At 48.6% G+C, this 24,726-nt stretch overlaps 1 protein-coding gene across 1 annotated transcript; it reads right to left on the bottom strand.

The window, feature by feature from the left end:
- Window positions 1–540: 540 nt before the first annotated feature.
- Window positions 541–18,695, bottom strand: SORD (sorbitol dehydrogenase). Its single transcript, XM_079317950.1, has 9 exons — window positions 18,617–18,695; window positions 15,213–15,246; window positions 14,338–14,502; window positions 12,051–12,210; window positions 9,625–9,743; window positions 9,329–9,394; window positions 3,160–3,335; window positions 2,275–2,396; window positions 541–1,585 (listed from the first exon to the last, which is right to left on the bottom strand). Exons 1-9 carry the CDS (start codon window positions 18,674–18,676, stop codon window positions 1,420–1,422), a joined length of 1,068 nt encoding a protein of 355 aa, XP_079174076.1. The 5' UTR covers window positions 18,677–18,695; the 3' UTR covers window positions 541–1,419.
- Between the last annotated feature and the right edge of the window lie 6,031 nt (window positions 18,696–24,726).

The raw sequence follows: 24,726 nt of genomic DNA, 5'->3' as shown, positions 1-24,726 counted from the left end.
CATTTCCCAGTAAGAACAACCTTGCAATGGGTACTGGTCTTCCAGCCATGTCAGTGGGGATCCCCACAGGACAGGAGTCAGGATGGCCAGTGAATCCCCAGCCATGCCAATGGGGATCCCCACAGGACAGGAGTCAGGATGGCCAGTGAATCCCCAGCCATGCCAATGGGGATCCCCACAGGACAGGAGTCAGGATGGCCAGTGAATCCCCAGCCATGTCAATGGGGATCCTCCCACCATGGGAATGTGCTGAGCACATATTTTGACTGCTTCTTCCAGCTACAGAAAGTTCCCCTGAGTTATATCTCATCCCTGTAAAATTCAGCATGGACTTGGGGCCTTTCACCTCTGCCAGGATTAACTTGGCTACATCTGGAAAAAAACATGAGATTTCATTTGCAAGCAGTTGTGTTTGAGGTTTCACAGTCATGCCAACACTGAGCTCAACCTGCACACTGGTGAGGCTTAGGTCTGCACAGTTAGGTCTGCAAACCCTCCCAACCCTCCCCCCCACACCTCAAGAGACACATCTAGAAGGACTCAGGCAACCAGAATTTATTGAGGAAAGTTCAATACCAGCCCAAGGCAGGAGCTGATCTCTCAGTACTAAAATTAACATGACTGTAATAGAAGATTAGATTTTTTCTACTTTGCTAGTACCTTGTTTGTGGCTCACAAACTCAGCAGGAAGGCTTGATATTCCTAAATAATTATGATTTGTCTGCAGTGGTAAAACCTTTGAGTGATGCTGTCCCCTCATGTCTCACCTGTGCTCCTCTCTATGTCAAAAGCAGCTGTGCCCCCCAACAACCCTTTAATGGGAGGCACATAAAGACAGAGCTCTCAGCAGTCCCAGTTTCCCAGCCTGCAGTGGTCCCACAAGGAGCTGCTGGGGATGCCACAGCAGATGTGGTCCCAAGTGTCACAAAAACCAGTTCTGAGCTTTGAGAAGAGCATGGAGAGAATGACCTGAATGTGCCTGTGCTTTCCATGGAGTGGGGAGGGCCAGGCTTTATTCCACAGGCTAGGCAGTCCCTGAGCACTCACGAGGGAAGGGGAGATATTCACACAGGGCAATCTTGCATGCAGGAATTGCCATGCAGGAAATGCTGTAGCCAAGGCAGTGTGGGACAGGAAGGGGGAGTGCCAGCACCTCCACCCTTGCTGTGCCACATGCCAGTGACACCCTCCCTGGCACAGAGAAACCTGGCCAGGCTCTCCTGCACATGTGATCTGTGGAGAAGAGCCACCAATTCTGCAAACCATCATCTCTAATTCAGCATTTTGATTCAAACTATTGGCTGTCCATTTGTAGTTACCTGTTAATACTCTAATGGTGGAACCCAGTGCCATTCATCCTCATTACATGTGATTTTCTAATTACAAACAGCAGGGATGAGGACCAGGCACTAGGACAGCTCAGGGGTTCTGATCAGTGGGGTCACACTTCAGCATGACTTTGACCCCTTCACCCCTCTTGGTGGTCTCAAAAGCCTCCAGAGCCTTCTCCAGGGGAAATCTGTGCGTGACCAAGGGCTTGACATTGATGCGCTTGGACTCGAGAAGAGCAATGGCCACAGGCCACCTGCAAGGGAAGCAGAGAGCAGGGGGTGAGAGCAGCCACTCTGGGTCTGAGCAAAGAGCATGGGGCAGCCTGGATCAGCACAGTTATCTCCTTAGCCCAGGGAAGTTTTGCCTGCAAAGAATCTCCTGGGAAGGGAACCTCAAGTGTCTGGTATGGGAGATGGGGCAAGCCAGCTGCTCTGGGCTGTTGAGCTCTGAGAAGACAGGCATGGCTACACAGACAGTTGAGAGAGTGAAATCACAGGGAGCAAGTGAAAATCACAGGAAACTACTACTTTGGAAGCCCTGAATGAAAATCAAAACTTCCATGCTCTGCTCTCCTCTTGCCCAGTGTCTTGCCTGCACACTGACCATGGTGGAGCTCAAACTCATGGACTTAGTGCAGGGAGAAAAAAGGAAATGCCTCAATCAGCTCCCAGCCTCTTCTCTGGCACTGTCCCTCATATAGATTGCATTGACACTCCATGTAGAATCATAGAAACATTGTGATTGGAAAAGGCCTCCGAGGTCATCAAGCCCAACCACAAATGGGCCAAATTAGAGCAACAGGGAGAAGGAGAGTGACAACATCCCATAAATCCTTCCTGAAGAGCTACAGATTAAGAAAAGATACTTTCTCCATTGGCAAGGAAGCACAGCTCTGAGGAATTTTAACGTGGAGGCACATCAGCCCCTTCTGCAGCAACTCACGTGTTGCAGTAGCGGAATATCCCACGGACATCCACCTCCCTCACAGCAGCATTCACAATGGGCACTGTCACCATCTCAGGCCCCAGCCCCACCAGAACCAAGGTCCCACCAGAACGAGTGGCCTGCAGAGCAAACACAAGCAGGTTACATTCTGCAGGAGCTTGTGCAGGGTCTGTCAAAAATAAAGCCACCCTTTGTGGCTGCAATGGATTGCCTGGGGTACAGCAGAGAAGTCAGAGGGAAGCAGGATGCTGTCAGGAGTCTGTAGGAGTGAAACACATGGTAATCAAAACTAAAAACGCAATCTTTTTAAAATCTCTGAAGGATTTTGGTAGGAATCTGAAATTCCTATTCTGAAAACCCCATTCTGAAAAATGGCTGGCATTTAGGACTACAAAAAGTACTTTGGGCTTTCAGTGGGAGAGTCTTAAAACTAAGATCCTGATGCTCTATTGGAATTTCTCTTTCTGCAGTTTGTCCCATTCCCCTCCTGTCCTTTCACTATGTAACTCTACATTAACCTTTCCCCCATCCTCTTGATAGGATGTTCATGGCAGCAAAACATCATTTTCTTAATTACTTCTTTCATTGTTTCTGCAATTAATTTTCTTGATTATTATTCTTATTTGGAGATAACTTCAATGCAGAATGCTGTCCTAGTTCCTGGGTTTGGGGACCTTACTGGAGTCTCCTTGGTAAGTGGTTAAGCACCCAAGCATCAACACTTTGTCTCTCTTTGTCTACAGTCTAGAGCAGCTTCTCTCCCCACACCAAGCCCACTTTAATTTAATCACTGTGGGAGTGAAATAGCCCATTCACTGAACCATCCCAGAAAAAAAAGACCAGCACCATCACTGGCCTGCCTTCAGAACAAGTGGTACTCACATAAATTCCAGCCTGTATACATTCTTGCACTCCTGTGCACTCCACAGTTATCTCAGGCATGCAACCAAGTACACTTTCCACTTTGGCAGCCACCTGCTGTGGGGTCTCTTTCTTCACCTGAATGGTGAAATCTGCCCCCACCTCCTTGGCTTTTTGCAGGCGAGAGGCAGACAAGTCTGTGGAAAGAAAACCAAGTCAAGACCTGGAGCATTGTGTGAAAGAGGAGGAAGAACCTGAACCTGGCAGCTGCTGCACATGTGTGCACAGGGCAGTGCACAACCAGAAGTGATGAGGATTCACTCCTTTTTGGCAGGGAGAGACTGATAAAATCCTGGAGTGGTTTGGGCTAGGACTTCAAAGCTCCAATCCACTTTGAAGTTCCATTTCCTATCATGGGCAGGGACACCTTTCACTAGACCAGGGAGCTTCAAGCCTTGTCCAGCTTTGAACACTTCTAGGGATGCAGCAGCCACAGCTATTCTGGGCAATCTGTGCCAGGGCCTCATCAACCTCACAGGGAAGAATTTCCAATATCTCACCTAACCCTGCCCTCTGGCAGTGGAAGCCAATTCCCCTTGTTCTGTCCTTCCAGGCCCTTGATCCAAGTTCCTCTTCATCTCTCTTGGAGCCCTTTAGACACTGGAAGGTGCTCTAAGCACTTCCTGGAGCCTTCTCCAGGCTGGACACCCCCAATGTCCCAGCCTGCTTCAGAGCAGAAGGGTTCCAGCCCTCCCCTTCATTATCTTCATTCTCCTCCTTCAGACCTGCTCTAACAGACCCACATCTTTCTTGTGCTGGGGGCTCCAGATGATGAGGATGATGAAGGGTGAGCTATGAGGACAACTTAGAGACACAGGAGATGTCAAAGGCTGCCCAGCTGCACAAGAGGTGTGCTTCAAAGAGGATGAAGCACAAACCCACAGGTGAAACCCACACCATGAAGAGCAATGTCTGAGTGAAGGAACAGCCACCACCACTAGACTGGGGAAGTGTTTTCCAAGACCAACAGATTGTAAATGGCCCAGTTTCTTTTTGGTGCTGCCAGAACACTGAAAGTGCATCAAGAAAAGTCAGAAGCCCAAGCTTAACTCCAAAGTGCACTGCAGAGACACCACAAGAAGGAACCAGATCAGGACCAGCTGTGGCCAAGCTATTGTGGTTGTCCTAGTTGCTGTCCTGACACATAAGAGCAGAGGAATCTCAGTGCAGGCAAAGGCAAAATGCAGCAGGAGGCCAGGGCAGATGGGGCCCTACTCCACCTACCTAAACCTGCCTCTGCAGCTGCTCTGCCCAATGTCCCTCTGGCAATGACTCTGATGAAGCAGTTTCACTAATTCCCACAGGATCTTCATCCTCTAGTGAGAATGGACTGTTTGGAACCCCATTGCACACACACAGTCAGTCAGCCTAGGGAATAGGCTACAATGGGGCAAACTCCACCACTCTTGTATTTTTCCTTCTTGGTTGTCCACATCATTTACTTCCACCCTAAAGGACAAGTCTCAAAGAGCACAAGCCAGGGGCAAGGTTGCTCTGACCCTGCTCTTTGACAGCTCAGAAATCACCTGGCTATGGACAGCACCAAGAAATCTTTCCAAAAGGAGACAATAGGCTTGGAGAATCATTAATGTGGACATTTCACTTCTAACAGTGCACAATGAGAACACACCATGAGCTCCAAGGTCTTCCTCATGCAATCCTCAACAGATGCCTTCAGATGAGCAAACTGCAGAATGCATTCATTGTAAACACTGTCACAGGCCTGTCCTGCTCTTTACCCTCCCTGTAGTAGCTCTGAAGGCTGCTGAGCATCTTTCAGACAGTTTTTGTCACAGATGAATGAGCAGGCAAGCCCATGAAGAAAAAAGGGAGGGGATCTGGTAATAAGGTGGACCTGAGACACTGCATTAACACTGAGCAACAAAGCTGGTGATGATAAACATCTCTGAGGGCATGGCTGTACTCCTGTACTGTGTTCTGAGGAATCTTGATGGGGCTGGAAGAGCCACAGGGGATTTGTACCACAGACCAAGCTGTCCTGCTGGGGCATCCCACATCCTCTGGAAGAAAGTCTGTTCCTCTCCAGGCATCACTGGTAACCAGGTCACCTCTGGAGATAAGGATGTGGACAGCTGAGGAGAAGAGTGGGACTTCCCAGCAAAGAATCACCTCTTTCCCTACACTAAAGCAGTGGTCTACAGGGGTCTGCATGCTGGCACTGGAAAAGATGTAACAGACAAGATTTCCTAAACCCAAAATAGAGGGATGGTCTCCACCCAGAAGTCCTGGGCTTGAAGAGTCAGAAAATTATGCCTGTGCTAAGGACACACACAGCAAAAAGGATAATATCCCTCCCATCAGGGCAGAGTCTTCAGAGAAGTCACAGATGGGGTGGGGTAAAAATATCAAGGGAAAGAGGAGGAGGATAAGACCAGTTCTCCAACATGAGCTGCTCTGACTCAGCCACAGTCCTGGGAGCGAGTTAGGGCAGAGGCTCTACCCTACCCATCCCACAGCAAAAATTATGGTACTCACTGGCAGGGCAGGGGATGGACAGGGTCCCACTGGCAGGGCAGGGGATGGATGAGCCCCCAGGGGCAGCTGGAGGGCTCAGGATGCCAAGTGTGGGCACACCTACCAAGCTGAGCACCCAGGAGAGCTGTGAAGGGCATTTCAAGAAGGAGTAACAAAGGGTAATAAAATGCAGACAAAAAAGGAAAAGCCAAGGCTGAAAAGAAAGGCAGCATCACCCTGGAAGCCCCACCATGGGCTTGCTCCTGTCCCTCCCAAGCTCTTAGTCCTGGGCTCCAGGCCATGTGTGGGGCCATGCCTGACCCCAGCTGAGGCACACTCAGACACCTCCCATGCACCAATTGCATGGCCAAGGGCATTTTGAGGCACTTCAAGTGCTATGAAATACTTTTGCCCGGCATGGCTGGTGTCACCCAAATCTCAGTGTATGGCAAGAATTCTGCAGGGGTTCAACAAGGGGCTCTCAAGGAATGACTAAATTCCTGTGAAGTCTGGTCTCACAATAGCAGCTCACAGCACACACAGATGGATTCTACCATTTTTAACATCTGCTGAGCCACTAATATATTTTAAATTATAAATGTATAATTACATTATTATATATGTATAATATATAAATATAAAAAATATAGCCATTCTATTCTATATTTCACGTATTTACATATTTTACACTTTCTCTCTGGTAGAAATAATCCACAGACAGTGTTCTAGAGTAACAAGGCAGCCAGTGCACTTCAATGGGTCACAGAAACACTCTCAGGCAGCAAAAAAATCCCACATCTTGCCTGTAGCTGGCCTCTGGTTTGCTGGCCTGCTTGGGAAGGAAGCCCTGGCTCTAAGCAGCACATGGAATGCAGCAGCAACACTGCCAGCCCTAGCCAGGGCTGAAATCACATCTCAGTACACCTGAATCACCAGGAAGCACTCAGTGATCTGCAGGTCACTGGATTGTTCAGAGCTCCAGGCACTTGAGAGTCTTGGGAAGGATCAAGTCTTTTGGACTTTGAACTCACACAGCTCTTTGGAAACTGGTCAATTAAACAATTAATGGCTCACATCTCGCCTCTGGTCAGAAATTTGTTTTCACTTCCCAGAGCCTGGAGCTAATTAAAGTTTTGATTGCCTCCAATGAAGCTATCAAATTACTCCTAAGTGTGTGATGATGGTTTATGAGCCAATTTAACAGGGCCATAAATAAATAAATAGTCTTTATTATTCTCAGATTTTCTGTGTTGATCTTTTTTCTCAAAGGAGCTGAGCTCTGTACAGTTACTCACCTCTCCTGACCTTGAATTCCAGGAGTTCTGGAGGCAGCAACACCCAGAACTTCCGATTCAGATAGAATAATTTCCCTTAAGTAGGAATTATTTAGTGCACCTTCAGTGACAGACAGCCCAACATGAACACCTAAACTGCCCCTTCCCTTACTGGGGAGGGAGGATGATCTTTTGCATCTAAGAAGAAAAGCAGCTTTTTAGAGTAACAGCAAGGCAGAAGGATGGGAGAAGGTTGCCCATAAATATCAATCACACCCACTCAGGAGTGGAGTGGAGAAAGACACAGACCCTTTGGTAGAATAGATGAGGACTCATGAAACAAATTGGTCTTTTCACCCAACTGGCATCCATTAAATACATCAAACACTCCAGAGGAGCCACAGACAGAAGCTGTAGGAGGTGAGTTCTCACAAAAAAGCTGTTCTAAATATTTCTATACCTGTGAGAAGCTTGTCAAAACAAACACAAGCTTTTAAAGCCATAAGTGCTGCACAGACAAAGCTCATCACAGACACGGGATAAAAATACAGGGCAATGAATTCAAATAATCTGGTAGCAAAGTACAAAAGGGTCTCTGTGGGCAGACAGGCACCTCACAGGTGTTGGCTCCTAAAGCCAAACCAAAAAGCAGTTCCTTGAGACATGCAGCAAAATTTCCAGCAACAACAAGCCAAACCAAACACATTCCTGAGCTCATCTCACACACAAACATTTGATTTGGGACAGCACCTTCATGGGTGTCTTTGAGCACCTCAGCCAAACCCCTCTCATGTGGAAGAGACATCCATAATGAATCAGTACCTAGGCTGGCACATATAGATAAGAAAGGGTAATTCCATGTATCCAAGCTTGATGATGCTACAAACCAAGCACCAGGAACCTCCTGTGGCACATGACAGCCAGCTCAGCTGGCCCAAAATCCCCAGCAGCAGCAGCTCCTGGTACTAAGGGGTACACACCCAGGCTGGAACAGGAATGAGGGGCAGACTGAGCCAGCTGCTCAGGCCCACCAAGCCCCACTCAGCAAGCCTTCCCCACCCAGGGAATGGGCCACCCCAGCTCTTGCAGCAGCCCAGCACCACCTGGGCACAAGGTTCCTTGTGCATGATTCAGGAAGCAGAGCTGTTTTTCCTGCTACAGCAAACATCATCCTCAAATTACAACACTTTACAAAATCTGAGGTGTGGACTGATCACATTCATCAAGAACACACACCTGCAGGGTGAGGCCAGCAGAGCTAAAAATGCCCTGGACTTGACAGCAAAAGGATTAAGGGAAGAGAAGGCAATAATGTGCCTTGTGTTTTGACCTGTGCTACTACTGAAGGATGTTTCTGTGAAGTCAAGAGGGTGGGACCTGAATTTTATCTCTTGACCCAAAACCAGAAACACTAATGGAAAGGTCAAAAATACGCCTGGCTCAAAGTATGGGAGGTGAGTAACAGCCTTCTGAAAGGTCCAGATCCCTTAGTGCTTTGACATAAAAACTGCAGCCATCTGTGCTCAATGTCCAGTGGGACCTCTAACTGCTCCTCCTGGCCACCACCACTCAGAAAGACTGAAGAGGAATAGTGGGAGCTGAAACACCATTTCCAGACTCTGTTCAACCCTCACATAGAAATTTCAACCAGAAAATATCCTGAGGTCACTCCAGCTCTCTATAATTCTGGGCAAGCCTCAGAGAGAGAGGGCCTGAACCTTAAGGAGAGCTAGGAGAAGCTGGGCTAGATTAGCATGGCAGAAAAAGGAGGGATGGAATGGCTGTCTCAACAACCTGAAGGGCAGCTGCAAAAGTGATGAAGAACTCATTTCAGTTCTTGCATCAAGGGGAAATCCCCATAAGTAACAGTTTGTGAGTGGACCCTAGAAAAGCCTCATCATTAAGAGATGCAAACCTGGAGAAGGTATCTGGAAAAATGGGATCTCCTTCCTTAGAGTTTTCCCAACACAGCTGGACAAAGACAATCCTGCCAGCAGCAGCTAAATGTCCAGGATACAGTTATGCAAGGAATGCCCATTTCTGAAATGCAGAGACCCTGAAATATCCATTTTAGTCATTGTGGATACAAGTGGAGACGTGCAGGGTGGCTGCGCACAGAAAACAGTGTGCAAACACTGTCTGGGCCATTATCCAACAGTAGCAGAGATAAAAATAACCTGCTAAGATCAAACCTCCCTGAAAGGTGGTCAGGTACTGGAACAGCTGTCCAGGGAAGTGAAATCAGGTGAAATCACTGTGCCTGGAACTGTGCAAAAAACATGTGGCACTTGTGGACAGGGTTGGGCTTGGCAGCACTGGGTTTATGGTTTTGTGATTCTGTATGGTGTGAAACAGGGTAAAAAAGGGCTAAAAGCACTTACCTGAAACAATCACAGCTGCTGCACCCATCATCTTAGCAATAATCACATTAACAAGGCCGATTGGTCCTAGGCACAAAGGGGAGAAAGAGAACATGCACCACTGGCAGGCAACATCAGCCCCACCTCTGAACATGTCCAGAGCTCAGAGTGCTCCTGGCCAAAGGAGGTTCTGGCAGCCCCAAGGTCCCCCTCATCACACCTGTGACTCTGCCATCACCCACCCTTACAGCAGAGCCTGAGCCTGCCCACCCCTCCCAGCAGGCAGGGAGCCCAAGGACTGACTGTGATCACTGTACCAGAGCCAGACACGAAGACTTTGCTTCCCAGAGTGACTCCTGCTCTTTTGCAGGCATGGATTCCCACTGACAGGGGCTCAATGAGGGCTCCTTCCTCAAAGGTGACATTATCTGGAAGCCTGCAAGAATGGGACACAAAGAAACAATCAGCAATGTAGTTTATGAGGGTGAAGACTGAACAGGGGTATAAAACACAGTGGCAACACACACTGCCACCTGTGATCAGAGAAATATGCTGGAGTATGCTTCAAGAGGTTCCATTGCTTCTTCCCCTCTTCTGAAACAACATCAAGTGCACCTGAACCATTTATCAGTGAGGTTTGCCCAAGCACCACACCCAGGGACCCACAAACTTCCCCACATCAACTCTCCAGTACCTGGTGAATCAACAAGGACTCCTTTACCACTCATTCCTTTTGGAATAAACCCACCAGTCACATGTAGCTGTCCTATGGCTCATCCAACAGTGAGCTCCCAGACCCCTCACCAGGGTTGAATCAGCCTTTAGGAAACATCCTGCTACCAAAGGCAGCCAGGTCCAGGTCTCTTTGTAACACCCAGGATCACCTTCCCTGATGCACCAAATTTTTAACAAGTGGCCTAGTCCCAGCATGAACCCTCCCAGCAGTCAGGGACAATGTGTGCAGTGGGTACCAAACACCTTTTGGACAAAAGCAGCCCTGTAATGCAGACAACATAAGTGATGGAAAAAAGCAGAGGAAGTGAAACCCTTCTGAAGGAAATAAATAACAGCCCCAGCACTGCCCACCAGCAAGCCATCAGTGTGGGTGCTCACACAGCTCTGGGAGCTGTGCCTGCTAGGTGGGGTCTCTGTGACTGGGAAACTCCAGGTCAGATCTCAGCCAGGCCAGTGTGAAGCCAAAGGAATGGAAATGATGGCTGTGGGAAGACAGCTGTAAGATATCTGCATATCCCTTGTTTCCAAGAGGCTCTAAAGGTCTGGCTCCAAGAGCTCAGTCAGTGGGGAGGGCAGCTTCACAGCATGATCTCACCTACATCAAGTTCCTCAGAGCAGCCAACACAGAATCTGACCACCAGGAGGACACACAGTAACTGCCCAAATGTGAGAAAGCTCACTGAGCTCAGCCATCATTTGTTTTTAGGAAATTAGTGCTGACAGAGTGACTGCATGACAGGCAATCTGCTCTACATGAGCCAGCCACAGCACTGCTGATATGAAACTAGGAGCACCAGGTCCAGGCTTTGCATCCCAAAGCTATAAAATAAAATAAAATAAAATAAAATAAAATAAAATAAAATAAAATAAAATAAAATAAAATAAAATAAAATAAAATAAAATAAAATAAAATAAAATAAAATAAAATAAAATAAAATAAAATAAAATAAAATAAAATAAAAGCAGTCAAGTGCCTCCTTCTGACTGACATGATCCTGAATGCTTTCCATGCAGACACCGGAGATTAATCCCAAGGATGTTCCTGCTCATGGAAGTATCAACCCCATAGATGCTGAAAAAGAACAAGCTCCACAGGTAGAGCAACCTCAGGGGGACACTACTTGGGATATTTTTAACTCCTTGTTAAAGGCACTTCAGTGGTTATAAGATCACACAGGTTTTTTCAGGTCATTGGAGTATTTGAGGCCCTGGCACAGGCTGCCCAGAGAAGTTGTGCCTCCCCATGTCTGGAAGTGTTCAAAGTCAGGCTGAATGGGGCTTGGAGAATCTGCAATAGAGGAAGGTGTCTCTGCCCATGGTAGGGGGTGGAATGGGAAGAGCTTTAAGGTCCCTTCCAAACCAAACCCTATTGGGATTCTATGATTTGTCAGAGTGTTTAAGCACAGATTTCTTCTAAGCAAATGTGTCAGTGCTGCCACAATTAATAACATATTCAAATGTGCTGAACTGGACATGAAAATAGATATGTTGTAATGCTGGTAGCTTAGTGGAGACACTCAGAGACAAACCATGAAAAACCAGCTCAGCAGGGCCACTGCTTTCTGTTCCTGCTCTGCTCAATTGGAATGATTTTGTTTGAAATAACAGAACGAGATGTCAGCAGTCACCCTGGTGTTTCCTGAAAAGCAGCAGCAAAACTCAGCTCAAAGAACCAGACAAAGACCTTCAGGTACCAGCCTAGGAAGGCAAGGATATGAAAAGAGAAATGAAAGAAAATGGGAAAAGGAAAACAATTAAAGAGTAAACCAGTGGTGACATCCCAAGAGACTTGCAAGAAATGTTTATGTCTGGAACCAGAGGGGATAAACTGCCTGCCTGACAAACCCTTTGCAAAGTGGCTGCCATCCAAGCCGAGGCATGCTATTTATGGATCAGAAAGCAACAAAACCTGTTGAGACCACATAAAGAGTGTTCCAAAGGGCCAGGAGGTGATTGCTGCAGCTAATCTCCCCCCAGGGAGTCCACATTTCTCTGTGGAGGGACTGACTTGTAGCAGTAGCTGGCGTTGTGCTTGTAGTAGCGGCACAGGTTGCCGTCGTCGGGGGGGGTTGCACAGAAGAAGATGGTTGGGGACAGGTTGTAGCGCCCGGTTTTGCAGAACTCATCCATTTCCCTTGGCACACCTGGCTCGATGGCCACACGGTCACCTGCCAGGATGAAAGCAGATGGAGTGGGTCAGGGACAGGGTGGCACACAAGCAGGAGTAGCACCAAAAAAGCACAGAAACACTGGCGCCATGCAGGCAGGAGGGACATGAGGAAGGTGTTTCCCAAGGCTCCCTTCACAGCAGCCTCATCACCAAGATATTCCCAGGTACTTGGAGAGAGATGGTGTTTCAGAGGCACAGGCACAGACAGAAGCTCAGCCACACTCCTTCCTCCAGCTGCCCTGCAGCCCACCTCAGCAGATGAAGGGACAGCCCCCAGGCAATCATACTGTGACCAGATATTTTGCTGAACCTGCAGAAGAGGAAATACTGAGGATGGAGCTGGTGAGCTGGGCTAGCCACCACACTGCCACAGATGGAAAGGGCTGTTCTTTGGGAATCACAGAATCATGAAAGTATTTGTATTGGAAAGGAACCTGAAAAGCTCAGCTTGTTCCACTTCCTACCATGGACAGGGACACCTTCCACTAGCCCAGGTTGCTCCCAAGCCCTGTCCAATCCAGCCTTGAACACTTCCAGGAATGGGGCAGCCACAGCTTCTCTGGCAACCTGTGCCAGGGCTTCACCACCCTCACAGAGAAGGAAGCTTAAGGAGCAGAACACCCAGGAGGCTGGCAGGATTTATCTGGGAACAGAGGCAGCTTGGTGCTACAGAGTAGCCCAGGGTGTTGGAAGCACACATGCTACAGGACAAAGAGCTATTACTTAATTGCAGTCACAAGGCAGTATGGACCAGAGAAAACAGGGTGAGCACAGTACAATTTGCAAGTGCACAAGGGACACAAACCTCACATTGATTTGGCAGAGGAATCAGAGCAAAGCCCTCCACCAACAGACTTTTAAGCAGACGTGAGGATAAGCAGGATGGAAGTAAAGAGCCATTTAGGTCACTACACCCCCTCTGAGCTGGCCAACAACAGGTGTGTGACAGGACAGAGGCAGGACAAGCACACACTGAATACTCTCCCAGCCTCACATTATACGCAGCTGTAAGGTCTCCCAAGTCACAAGTGGTTTGTTTGCATTTAGTGACACTCAACAACTTCTCCTCTTTCCACCGTGTAAACTACATGGTCTGCTGCATCTCAGATGAATGCTTCACCTCATTGTGCCTTGCTCTGGTGCTACAGCAACCAGAGAATGGGCAACCCATTCTCCCAGCCCTCCATGAGTCCTCACATCCTTGAGTTGTCTCTCTAGCTCTCAGCTCAAGTTTCTGACTTGGATGTTTGTCAGAGATGCTGCTCCATGTGTCATTATCTCCTTGTCCTCCTCTGATCTTTCTCACTTGTTTTACATCCTTTTGGAAAGGAGGAGACCAGAACAACATGTAGAGTTGCAGATGTGCACTGACATCCTCTGAGTCTCTGTCCCTTCCTAACAGTGATTTGCACTTTCACTGCTGTGGAGCCAATGCTGCTATGCCCAGTGTCAGCACCAAAAGTCTCACACTTCAGCAGTGATGGTCAGCAAAGAATTTCAGATATGAAGCTGGTTTTGTTTGTTCTGTTGTGGATATCACTTTGTGTTTGCCTGCACTGAATCTCACCTGCAGCTCACTGGCACCTCTCAGGTCTGTCTGTAACTCTTGCTGGCTCTCCCCCACATCCTCTCCACTTTGCCTAAGTTGCCCTCATCAGCAAACTTTGCAAAATTCCCTGCTAGTCCCTTTTCTAGCATATTCATAGTGAGCTGTGGAGGTCCCACCACAGGGCTTGGAGCAGCTGTTCCAGTGACCTCTGCACTGCAGGAGGCCATTTGCTCCTGCAAGAACACACAGAGAATAAACACAGCAGGTTGCTGGCAAGAGCTGTAGGTGTGGTTTCTGAAGGTTTATCAAGCTTCCTTGTAATGCACCTTCTACCACTATACACTCTGCTCTGCATTAAAATACAGCCAGGCCAGCTCAGCTCAACATATCCCAGGATAAAGCTACCTAAGGAATATCATACACTAGTGGCCAAGATGGGTGACTAATTTCAGTGCAGTGACACTTTTTGAAGTAGGTCACACTGTGAGTTCAGCATTACAGATAAATTTACACGACAAAACACATTCTCGGGTCCGATTAGGAGCAAAACAAACAAATGGGTTTGGTTGCAGGTACCTGGTTTCAGATGAGTCACCCCAGAGCCCACTTTTACAACAGTCCCAGAAGCTTCGTGCCCCAACACCATGGGATCCTTCACGACAAAATCCCCAATCCGACCGTGCTGCCAGTAGTGAACGTCAGAGCCACAGATCCCAACGGAATGCATGCGCAGGAGCACCTCTGCCACAAAAGGAGGGAAGGCTCCATGTAGAAAAACCTTCTCAGGCACTGAAAGAGCAGCACATGGGCTGTCCCTGTGCCCCAGAGCAAATGCTAAGCCAGTATGGACACGTGAAAATTTACTGGCATTCAATCAACACATCGGGATTGTGAGCGCACACCACAGAAGAGTGACACGTTCAAGAGCCACCTGCTGAAATACAATGTAATGATTCACAAAGCAAGAAGGCTTAAAGTAGGCTAAGGAAAAAGCTGATGTCAATAAAAATGTGGGCAATAAAGTAATATAATTAAAGAGAGATGTTATTACTGCTGGAGAAGGAATAAAATAGCAAGTCCATTTAATTTTCCCTTCTCCCAAAGCTATGATTTCAGCTTCAGAGAGTTAGTGAATCAAATTTCTATCAGCCCATATATCCATCCTATTAATATTTAGTCCTGCATAAGATCATCTGGCATGTCCCAAGCACCATTTACTGTAACATACATGCACTGATGAAACAGGAAACAAAAGGGGTTGATCTGTGACTGCTCCAGCTCTTATTTTCAGCTGGAAAAGCAGCATTGTTTGTTTCAACAATGCAATCATTTTTTGGATAATTTTGTACTTCCTCAGAAATATTTTATATTATCAAGAAGCAACAAAAGAGAATGAGAAAACAAAGAGAGGAGTAAAGAAAGCAGCCAGAATCAGTCATCTATAGACCTACCATTAGGACCTGGTTCTGGGATTGGACGATTTTCCTATGGACAAAAGGGAAAAAAAAAACATTTAGTGGCTTGTTCATATCCCTGGGAATATCTGTGGAAACTCAGCTCTGGTTAGCTCAGGTAAATCCACGACCAGACAGGGTTTTTGGTTCTGTCTGCTCCATTAGACATGGCTGTGCCATTTGGAGCCTGCTGCTAAGCTCCCCTCATTTTCCATGCTTAGTGGAATAACACAGGTAGCTGTAGGAGTAAGCACACTGCCAGCTTGTAAATCCACTCTCCAAATCAGTTTTCAGTAAATTCACTTTCCCTGCCCAGATAATAAGACACATACTAAATTTCCTTGCACTGGATCAGCCCCAAGTTTCAGCTGAATCCTTCATCCATCCCACTGGCTGAAAAAAAAAATCACCTTCTGTAACCAGGAAGATTCTCAACCACTTGTTTCTAAAGCTATTGCTATATATTGCAGTGCTTGTATTATTATTATTTTAAATAATACAAAACTTTTTTACTACATAAGCACAGGAACTGGTGACACACCAGAGGTAAAAGACCACCTCATACTGAACAGAAAGTCCATAGTGAGAGATAAAGCCAATTACTAGCTGAAAATGTGTGTGTGGGAAAAAAAACCCAGCCCACTTTTTTTTTTTTTTTTTTTTTTTTTTTTTGGCCATAACAACTGTGCCCAGAAAACCTAGACATCTTGGTGGGAAGTGAATTCTCCAGCCTGACCTGGAAAAAAATAGGAGTGACCAAAGTGGAGATCAACAAAGACACAAATTCTGCTTGTTGTCTGCTGTTGTTCACTGAGAAATTCAGAAATGGTGATCAGTAAAGTAAACACAGGAAATATTTTCTGTGAAAGGACAGGTACCAACATAAATATAAAAGCAATATAAAACCAGTAAATCATAAATAGGCAGCAAAGAGGAGTCTGTGCAACTATTTAAGGACAAGAGGAGAGTCAACAAAACAAAGCAAATACATTTTCACACATCACAGGGATCACAGCAACTCTGCCCATGGGAAACGTGTCTAAAAATCAAGAAGGGTGTGAGAATTATGGGAAGATGGCTTCACCCAGCTTTGAGTATCAATAACAGATAACAAGTTCAGAGTTCACTGCTGAGACTACTCCAGTGACCAGCGGGTCAATACAGACAGCACCACCCACATCATGGAAAGAAACCTCAGGGAAGCCCAGGAGGACCACACAGTGAGGCAGGAGGGCACTGGTGACCAGCTCTAAGGTCTCCAGCAGTGCAAATATCCAAGGAAAACTCACACATCTGGGTGTAAGCCAGTTTACAGACCAGTAACACCAATGGGACGGAGCAGTGTCCACCTTCACAAATCTCAGCCATCTTTCTTAAATCACAGGGGTTTGGAAATGTGTTCTTGAACTAGAGGGACCACCTCAGTCCTTAACCCATTTTGATTTCTCTTGGTAGTCAGGCTACATGTGACTGTAGAAAAAGAGAAATTGTGTCAAAGAAGCCTGAGATCCACTTGGGAGCCACCAGGAGCCACCTCCACAGCACCGTTCAGGCTTTGGCATGTGTCGCTTTAGCTGGGCAGGAATAGTAAAAAAATCAACCTGTTCTGTGATAATCATTCCCTAAACATGGCATACATCTAAAGCCTGTGTGCTCTGAGAGCCCTCCTGCCAGGATCTTTGTACAGAAAGCTGCTGGCCAATGTCTGCCCATGGAAATCTTCCTTCCCCTCTCTGGGCACTTGCCAAGCTGGAAAGCACGGCTCTCCAGCAGCGCCATAGTGATTCAGCACCAGAAAGAGCAGAGTGTCAGCAGCCAGAGAAGAAAAATGAGCCTGAAGGACTAAAAAAATACAAAATAAAAGCTCCCCCTGTACAGGAGGGTCCTTCAGCACCTGCTGCCCCTGAACCCAGTGTCCTGCTGCTCAGCTGGCCGTGACAGTCCAAAGAGGCACTCACCATCCTCCATCCCTGCCCCCTGGAAGGGCTGCTTCAGCTGGGAGAATGCGAGGAGGGGGGGAGGCTGGGAGGGAGGATTTTTGGGCATTCTGGATTTCAGGGATAAAGGTTCTTGGTGAAGATCTCGAATTATCCTCTCCTGTCCCCTAACAACATCGTGCAGCTGAAACCTTTCCAAGATTGGCCAAACAGAAGCACAAAGTTACCAGAACCAGCTACAAATAGCTAATGCTTCTGATACTCCTGCTTCCTTGAATGAGTGTATCTCTTAATTTATTTCCTTGCAAAAATGTTGCACCTCCCAGGCACACATGAGGACTGGTGATTTTTCTTTTCTTTTTTTTTTCTTTTTTTTTTTTTTTCCTGTCCGGGTCATTCCGCACAGAGGGGATGGGAGAGCTCCAGACCGTGGATTTGGGTCCCCGCGCCCCCCGTGAGCAGGGGCGGGGACGGCCCGGGCCCGGTTCAGCTCACCGGGCCGGGATCCTGAGCTCCTGTGCCCGGCTCAGCCCCTGTGCCCGGCTCAGCCCCTGTGCCCTGCTCAGCCCCGGGCCCGGCTCAGCCCCTGTGCCCTGCTCAGCCCCGGGCCCGGCTCAGCCCCGTGCCCGGCTCAGCCCCTGTGCCCGGCTCAGCCCCGGTGCCCGGCTCAGCCCCGGTGCCCGGCTCAGCCCCTGTGCCCGGCTCAGCCCCGTGCCCTGCTCAGCCCCTGTGCCCGGCTCAGCCCCGTGCCCGGCTCAGCCCCGGGCCCGGCTCAGCCCCGGGCCCGGCTCAGCCCCTGTGCCCTGCTCAGCCCCTGTGCCCGGCTCAGCCCCGGGCCCGGCTCAGCCCCTGTGCCCTGCTCAGCCCCTGTGCCCGGCTCAGCCCCGGTGCCCGGCTCAGCCCCGGTGCCCGGCTCAGCCCCCGTGCCCGGCTCAGCCCCTGTGCCCGGCTCAGCCCCGGGCCCGGCTCAGCCCCTGTGCCCGGCTCAGCCCCTGTGCCCGGCTCAGCCCCTGTGCCCGGCTCAGCCCCGTGCCCGGCTCAGCCCCGGGCCCGGCTCAGCCCCCGTGCCCGGCTCAGCCCCCGTGCCCGGCTCAGCCCCGGTGCCCCGGCTCAGCCCCTGTGCCCGGCTCAGCCCGGGCCCGGCTCAGCCCCGGTGCCCGGCTCAGCCCCTGTGCCCGGCTCAGCCCCGGGCCCGGCTCAGCCCCGGTGCCCTGCTCAGCCCCTGTGCCCGGCTCAGCCCCGGGCCCGGCTCAGCCCCGGTGCCCTGCTCAGCCCCTGTGCCCGGCTCAGCCCCGGGCCCGGCTCAGCCCCGGGCCCGGCTCAGCCCCGGTGCCCTGCTCAGCCCCCGTGCCCGGCTCAGCCCCTGTGCCCGGCTCAGCCCCGGGCCCGGCTCAGCCGCTCTCTCCCGCCGCTGCCCAGCGCGGCCCCGCCGCCCCCGCCCGGCCCGGCTCCTCCCGCCCGTACCAGCCGCAGGTCCCCGGCTCGGTGAACCACCACGGCCACGTTGGGCCCCGCTGTCGCCATGGCTCAGCTCAGCTCAGCTCAGCTCGGGTTCAAGGGTCGCTGCTGGGGGGGCCGCGCTTGCCCACGGCCCCATCCCGCCCGCCGGGCCCGGCACCGCCCCCGGCACCGAGCGGGCACGGCCGGCTGGGGCACGGCTGCGGCGGCAGCTCCCGGCCTCGGCCCCTGCTGCAGCTCCAGCCGCAGCCCCAGCTCCAATTCCAGGCCTCAGCCCCAGCCCCAGCTCCAGCCCTGGGTCCCCATCCAGTTGCAGCTGTTAAAAAAGGGACTGCAATACGATACTGGCTTTCACATTTATTTATTAGTTTCTGCATTGATCATAAGTATTTAGATATAGTATTGTATATACCTTTATTTACCTGTTTGTTAGTATAACGTAATCCACCGGTTTAAATATGTACTGCATAGCTTATAGAAATAGTAGTGTGGTGAATATATGGTATTATAGACCCTAACTAAACACTGGGTGTTAAATACCTTTGTGTAACCAAAAAGAATGGTGTAAGGCAATCATGTTACCCCCCTTCTCCACTGACTGAATTCTCCAAGTGATAATCATGACACAAACCAGAGCACCGGAGGACAATTAGAAAATACCATGTTAAATTTAAAGAGAACATGCTAAATCCTTATCAGAGGATGCAAAACAACAGCATGGAGACACAAGGAGGAATAAAATATATTAACTTGACACACAGGATGTCACACAGATAAGCCAGAGCATGAAGAAACCAAACAGAAGAATTCCCATAACATCAAACAATTCACAAGAATGCTTGAATAACGTGTGGACTGTATGAATATGCATGTAACTCAGTAATGTAACAGTGTAAAGATAACACTACAGGGACTACTGGTGTGTTCTCTGGATGTTTGCCAGGAGCACCCCAGCACTGGAATTTTATCTCTTTTTTATTCATTATTAATCTATTTTTTTAAAAAATCTGTAGTGCTATTCTGCTTTTCACTCACTCACCCCTCCAACTCCAGGTCCTAGCTGCAGCTCCAGTTCCAGCCCCTGCTCCTGTTCCAGACCCACCTCTGCCCCAGGTGCTGCTTCCAGCCCAATCCCAGCCTCAGCTCCAGCTCAGGCCATGCTGGTGACAGCACTGAACCCTGCACTTTGGCTAAAATTCAGTGAAATGTGGTCTGTGAGCTTCCCTGGACATGACACAATTGGAATGTGGTTTCTCAGCTGCAGAAATAGCTTTTTTGGGGGAAAAAAATTCAGACTTCAGGGATTCTCTGGGTTTTGGGGAAAAGACGTTTTCTGCTCAAATGGAGTTGACAAACATCTCAAATAGATTATTCCCTCCACTGTCATTGAATTATGGAATCATGGAATATCCTGGATTTAAGGTATCCACAGGAACCATTGAATCCAAGTCCTGTCCCTGTTGGACACCCCAACAATCCCAGCCTGTGCCTGGGAGTGTTGTCCAAACACTCCCTGAGCTGTGGCAGCCTTGGCATGACCATTCCCTGGGGAGCCTGTTCAGTGCCAGCCACCCTCTGAGGAAGAACCTTTTCCTCATATCAATCCCAACCCTCCCCTGACACAGCTCCAGCTGTTCCCTCAGGTCCTGCCAGAGGTCACCAGAGGCAAGAGCATTCTAAGAACATTCTGTAGCTGAAAGCTTTCCAAGTTTGACTTCCTTAGAAAAATAGAAAATATGCAAGATTTATCATCTAAAATTGTCAGAACCAGCTAAAAAATGGCCTCTGTTTCTAATGTTATTTTGTGCTACTCCTTGTATGAATAGATATATTTATGAATTTACTTTTCCTGAAAATGTTTCACCTCCCAGGCACAAGAAGTCTGATGCATTTTTTCCCCCTTCCAGGGTCATTTCCTGGAACATTTACTGACTGAGTGTCAGCATCATCACTGAAGTTATTCTGAGGGAAGGGAAACAAGTTCACAGAACTGGAGGCTGTGACAAAATACCTCACTCAGTGTTTGCACAGCAATATAATTCCTGCCACATGCATGGAAGAAGGAATATTTGCATTTTATGAAAAGGTAGAGAAAAGCTTCCTTCCTGGATATGCTTGTTTTCTCAAGGCACCTGCTTGTGCCTTTCCTTTTTAGGGTGTATTTACCTCCAGACTTGACTTGCCACACAAATTATCTGCATGGGATTGACCATGAAATCCTGCAGCTCTACAGGCACAGCACAGACTGATGCCTGGGCTTCCTAAATTGGAAAAAAATGCTGGAGGCATGGACTGGGAGCTTCACTGGGAACTCAGGGCTCTTGCTATGAAAAAAGTCCTTTGACTTCTCACATCAGTTCCCTGCCAGCCTTTGGGCAAAAAGTGACTTTTTGTTGGGATGGGGAAACTGGTTCCTTCAGCTCTTCTGCTCCTCCCTGTCACAATTGTCAGCACTTTGCCTTCAATTTTCTTCCCTTCTCTTTCCTGGTCCCTTTCTGAATCAGAAAGGAAACTTCCATGTTTTCCCTGCCAGATTTTGCTGCCTGTGCCTGCTGGGCCTGCTGTTCCTTCAGGACCACAAGGACTTCCCCAGCCACCACAAGATCCTCTTTAAAGATGTTCTGAAGACCTTGCCATGGTCCCTTTCTCTTTGTTTGCCTTCAGCATTGCCTGACAAGCCCTTTGGACTGCCACCCAAAGGCAAAACACACTTAGGACTTAGTCCTAATTAATTTCTCTTCCACCTTTGTGTGTGGGTGTCCAGCTTTCACTGGCAAGGCAGCTATTCACATTCCCCCAGGCACACAAGAGCAGTGCTGTGGGATTATGTCATAGCCGTGGTGTGACCTCTCACAGCAACTCTTATTACCAGAGCCACTTCACATTAACTCCACCAAATGTTTGCCTGTTTAGTCAGGACCATTATGGCCTCACTGGGAAAAGAGGTGGATGCTTTGTTGACATGAAAATAACTCAGTTCACTTGCAGCAGTCAAACTCAGTGTGTGTTTTCCTTGTGTGTAAACTGTAAAACACCTCAGAACTAACTCAGTGAGGAAAGGGGGGACACGACCTGGGGAGATGCATCCCTATGTCTTGGAGGATGAACTCCCCAAAATAAAAAGCAGCATTGCAGGTCACACATCCACCCACCCCCGTGGAGGGGGAGGACAATGCTTGGGATCCAGGGATTCCTGCAGTGATCCTTCAGCAGTGCCACAGCCAGGAGAGCCTCAGGATGATGTCCTGTGTGGAGTGGCCAAATAGCTGCTGTAAGTTCAGATGTCAGGGGAAGCCTCTGCTTGGTCCAAAATGCAACCAGAGGCCTGAAATCTCTGTAGCCTGGGCTGAATCTCTCCATCTTCATGAACTCTCCATCTCCATGCACAGCTCAAGCAGGACTCACACTGGAGGCAGATGCTCCTCTTCTCCTCCCTTTGGTTACCTTATGAAGGATTCCTGTGTTTGCCTTGGAGGTGTTGTCACCCTCAACAGGATTGCTCTGGAGCTTCTTCCACATCCCAGCACCACAATTCTATTTCTGACCAACTGCATCAAAGTGTTTTCTCCTGAACTGATGCAGAAAATTCTAAGATGCCTGTCCAAGATCTACCATCACCTTTGCCAGAGCTGGAAAAATAGATCAATTAGTTATCACTTGTAATAATAACTAATTAGTTATTACACAGTACTAGCTGTGGTAACTGCACCTCAGCTGTAAAGCCACCATTCTGTGACAGTCTTATCTCCCCTCTGAACCAAAGGGACCTTGATTAGGATGAAGTTCAATTATCTTATGAAATAGCTCCAAGTGGGACAATTAGATTATGAAATAATAATCAAATAATCCAATGGGAGAAGAAGGCCCTGGAAGCCTTTGTGGTTGCTGGTTGTAAGTTTTTGCATTGTTCTGTTCTGGGTCAAGATTTTCATCCACACCCTCATGTACATGCCACTGCTCCCTCCACCTCTTCTACAAATGCCATGACTCTGTCAGTCAGGTATTTACTAAACATGGAGCTGTTTGCATACTCAGATTTGTAATGTCCACAGAAGCCATCCTCAGTCCTTACTTCCTTGTTCACTCCTGCTCTCAGCTCTACCTGCTGATTAGGCATTACACCTCATACCATCCTATCAATTATCTCCAGGGAAACGTCACCCAGGAAATCATTTGACATGTCCTTGTGAGACAAACATTTAGGGACCAAGTGCCAGACTTTTAAGAGGATGAAGTTGTGTGTGTTTGCCCTTCCTGGAAGAGATGGCTGTTCCCTGCAGGACAAGCACCCTGTCCCCAAGCCTGTGTGACAGAAGCACAGTGGCTGAAAGTCCCTCTACACTGCACATTGACCCCCAGAAATGCAGAGCTCCCAACCAAACTCTTGTGCAAATCAGCTCTGTCTGAATGGCAGTGCTGGATCTGGGGTGTTGGTGGTAGCTGACACTGGGGCAATGTGGCCATGTGATTTTTTGCATGCGCTTTCCCGTAAATCCTGCAGCTGTGTGAGTCATGCTGGAGACTGCAGGCTATGCCAGGGCAGGGTGCAGACTGCAGGAGTCACCCAGGAGTTTGGTGCAGGTCAGGGTCAAGGTCATAACCCACAGAATCTCTGCTTTGCTTTGTGACTAACTGCTCTGTGCACCCACAAACAGCAGTCTCTCTTCTCCCACGTATCTGCAGTTTTAAAACTGCTTTACAATCAGCAAAAACTTCTTGATAATCTATTTTAAAGCCTCCCAAACTACTTCCTTCCTTGCTCTGACATTGCCACCCTTCCATGCCCATGCACCAGCATCATTCTCTTAGCAGTGCTGCTGTGCCCCCACCTGCCTGCTCTGATCCTCTTTTCTTTGAAGTACAATTTTATTGATGTTACAGACACTTTTCATTCAAGAGACTGCTAGAATTCCTCTGGTAGCTTCATCTCCAGCCTCCGTGGGAGTCAAGCACTGTCTCAGTTCCCCAGGCTCATGGGGTGCACATTGTGGACTATCACCAGAAGTATTTGGACAATGATCTCAGATGCATGGAGTGATTCTTGGGTTGTCCTGTGCAGGGCAAGGAGTTGTACTGGATCCCTTCTAACTCAGGATATTGCATGATTCTGCGATTCAATGATGTACTTGTGTGTTCAAACCACCAGAACAAGGCATTCAGCCCAGGCTCTGCTCCTAAAGGCCTCAGTCAAATAAGCATCAGTGCTGATGTAAAGCCTGTATTGCTCTTCCTAGAAGACTATTTTCAAAATTGTCTAAACCAGCTGACCTGTTTCCCCTAATAGTTTACATCTTTATTACATCTTTCAAAAGTGAACAGAAATATCACGTAGGGAAAGGGAATAGAAGAATGTGATGCAAGTGATGGAGAGAAGGGGTATGAAAATCCATCCAAAATCCATGGCAGTGGGAGGTAGAGAATGTATGCCTAGGAACACTCTCTGGACACAAATGTGTGCATCCCTCTAGCCCCAGAACTTCCACTGAGCAGGTTGGGTTTGCCTGTGTTTGCCCAAAAGCTCTGCTCTGAGCAGCAGTGGGATTTCTGTGGGCAAGCCAGGGCAGATTTCTCTAAGTACAAAACAAAGACTATTGAAAGCTTTCTTGACACCAGTTGGCATTTCCAAGGAATGTCCATCCTTGAGATCTGTTACTGGGCACAACCTGGGCCCCACATGGTTTGCTAGGCTGACAGGGAGCTGGTTCACCCCAGTCCTCTGCTCTTTCTGGGATGGTTTTGTGGAACAGCTTGTCCAAGGGAAGGTGTTCATCACTGCTCCTTTATCTCAGGGGAGATGTCTCCTGTCCTTGCAGTCATCACAGGTTTGGAGATGCTGCTCTTCACTACTCCTAGCAGTGCTCCACCATCTGATTTTTCCCCTGGGACTGTCCCAAAATGCTGCCTTGCACCCTGCCTCATTCATGCAGGGCTATACTCACAGGAAGAGATATTACATTAAATGTAAGTAGTAACAAAAATACTATTTTCCACAGTCCACTGCACAAAGCATTCTGTGTGGTGCCTCAGGGATGTTTAAACCTGAACATCTCTGCCCAGCTCTCCCCTTTCTCATCCTGGTGTTGGCTGTGATCAATCCCTCTCCTTCCTTGGAGCTG

This window comes from Erithacus rubecula, assembly GCF_903797595.1.
Source record: "Erithacus rubecula genome assembly, chromosome: 14".
Taxonomy (NCBI): Eukaryota; Metazoa; Chordata; class Aves; order Passeriformes; family Muscicapidae; genus Erithacus; species Erithacus rubecula.
This window is presented reverse-complemented; position numbering and strand designations above follow the sequence as displayed.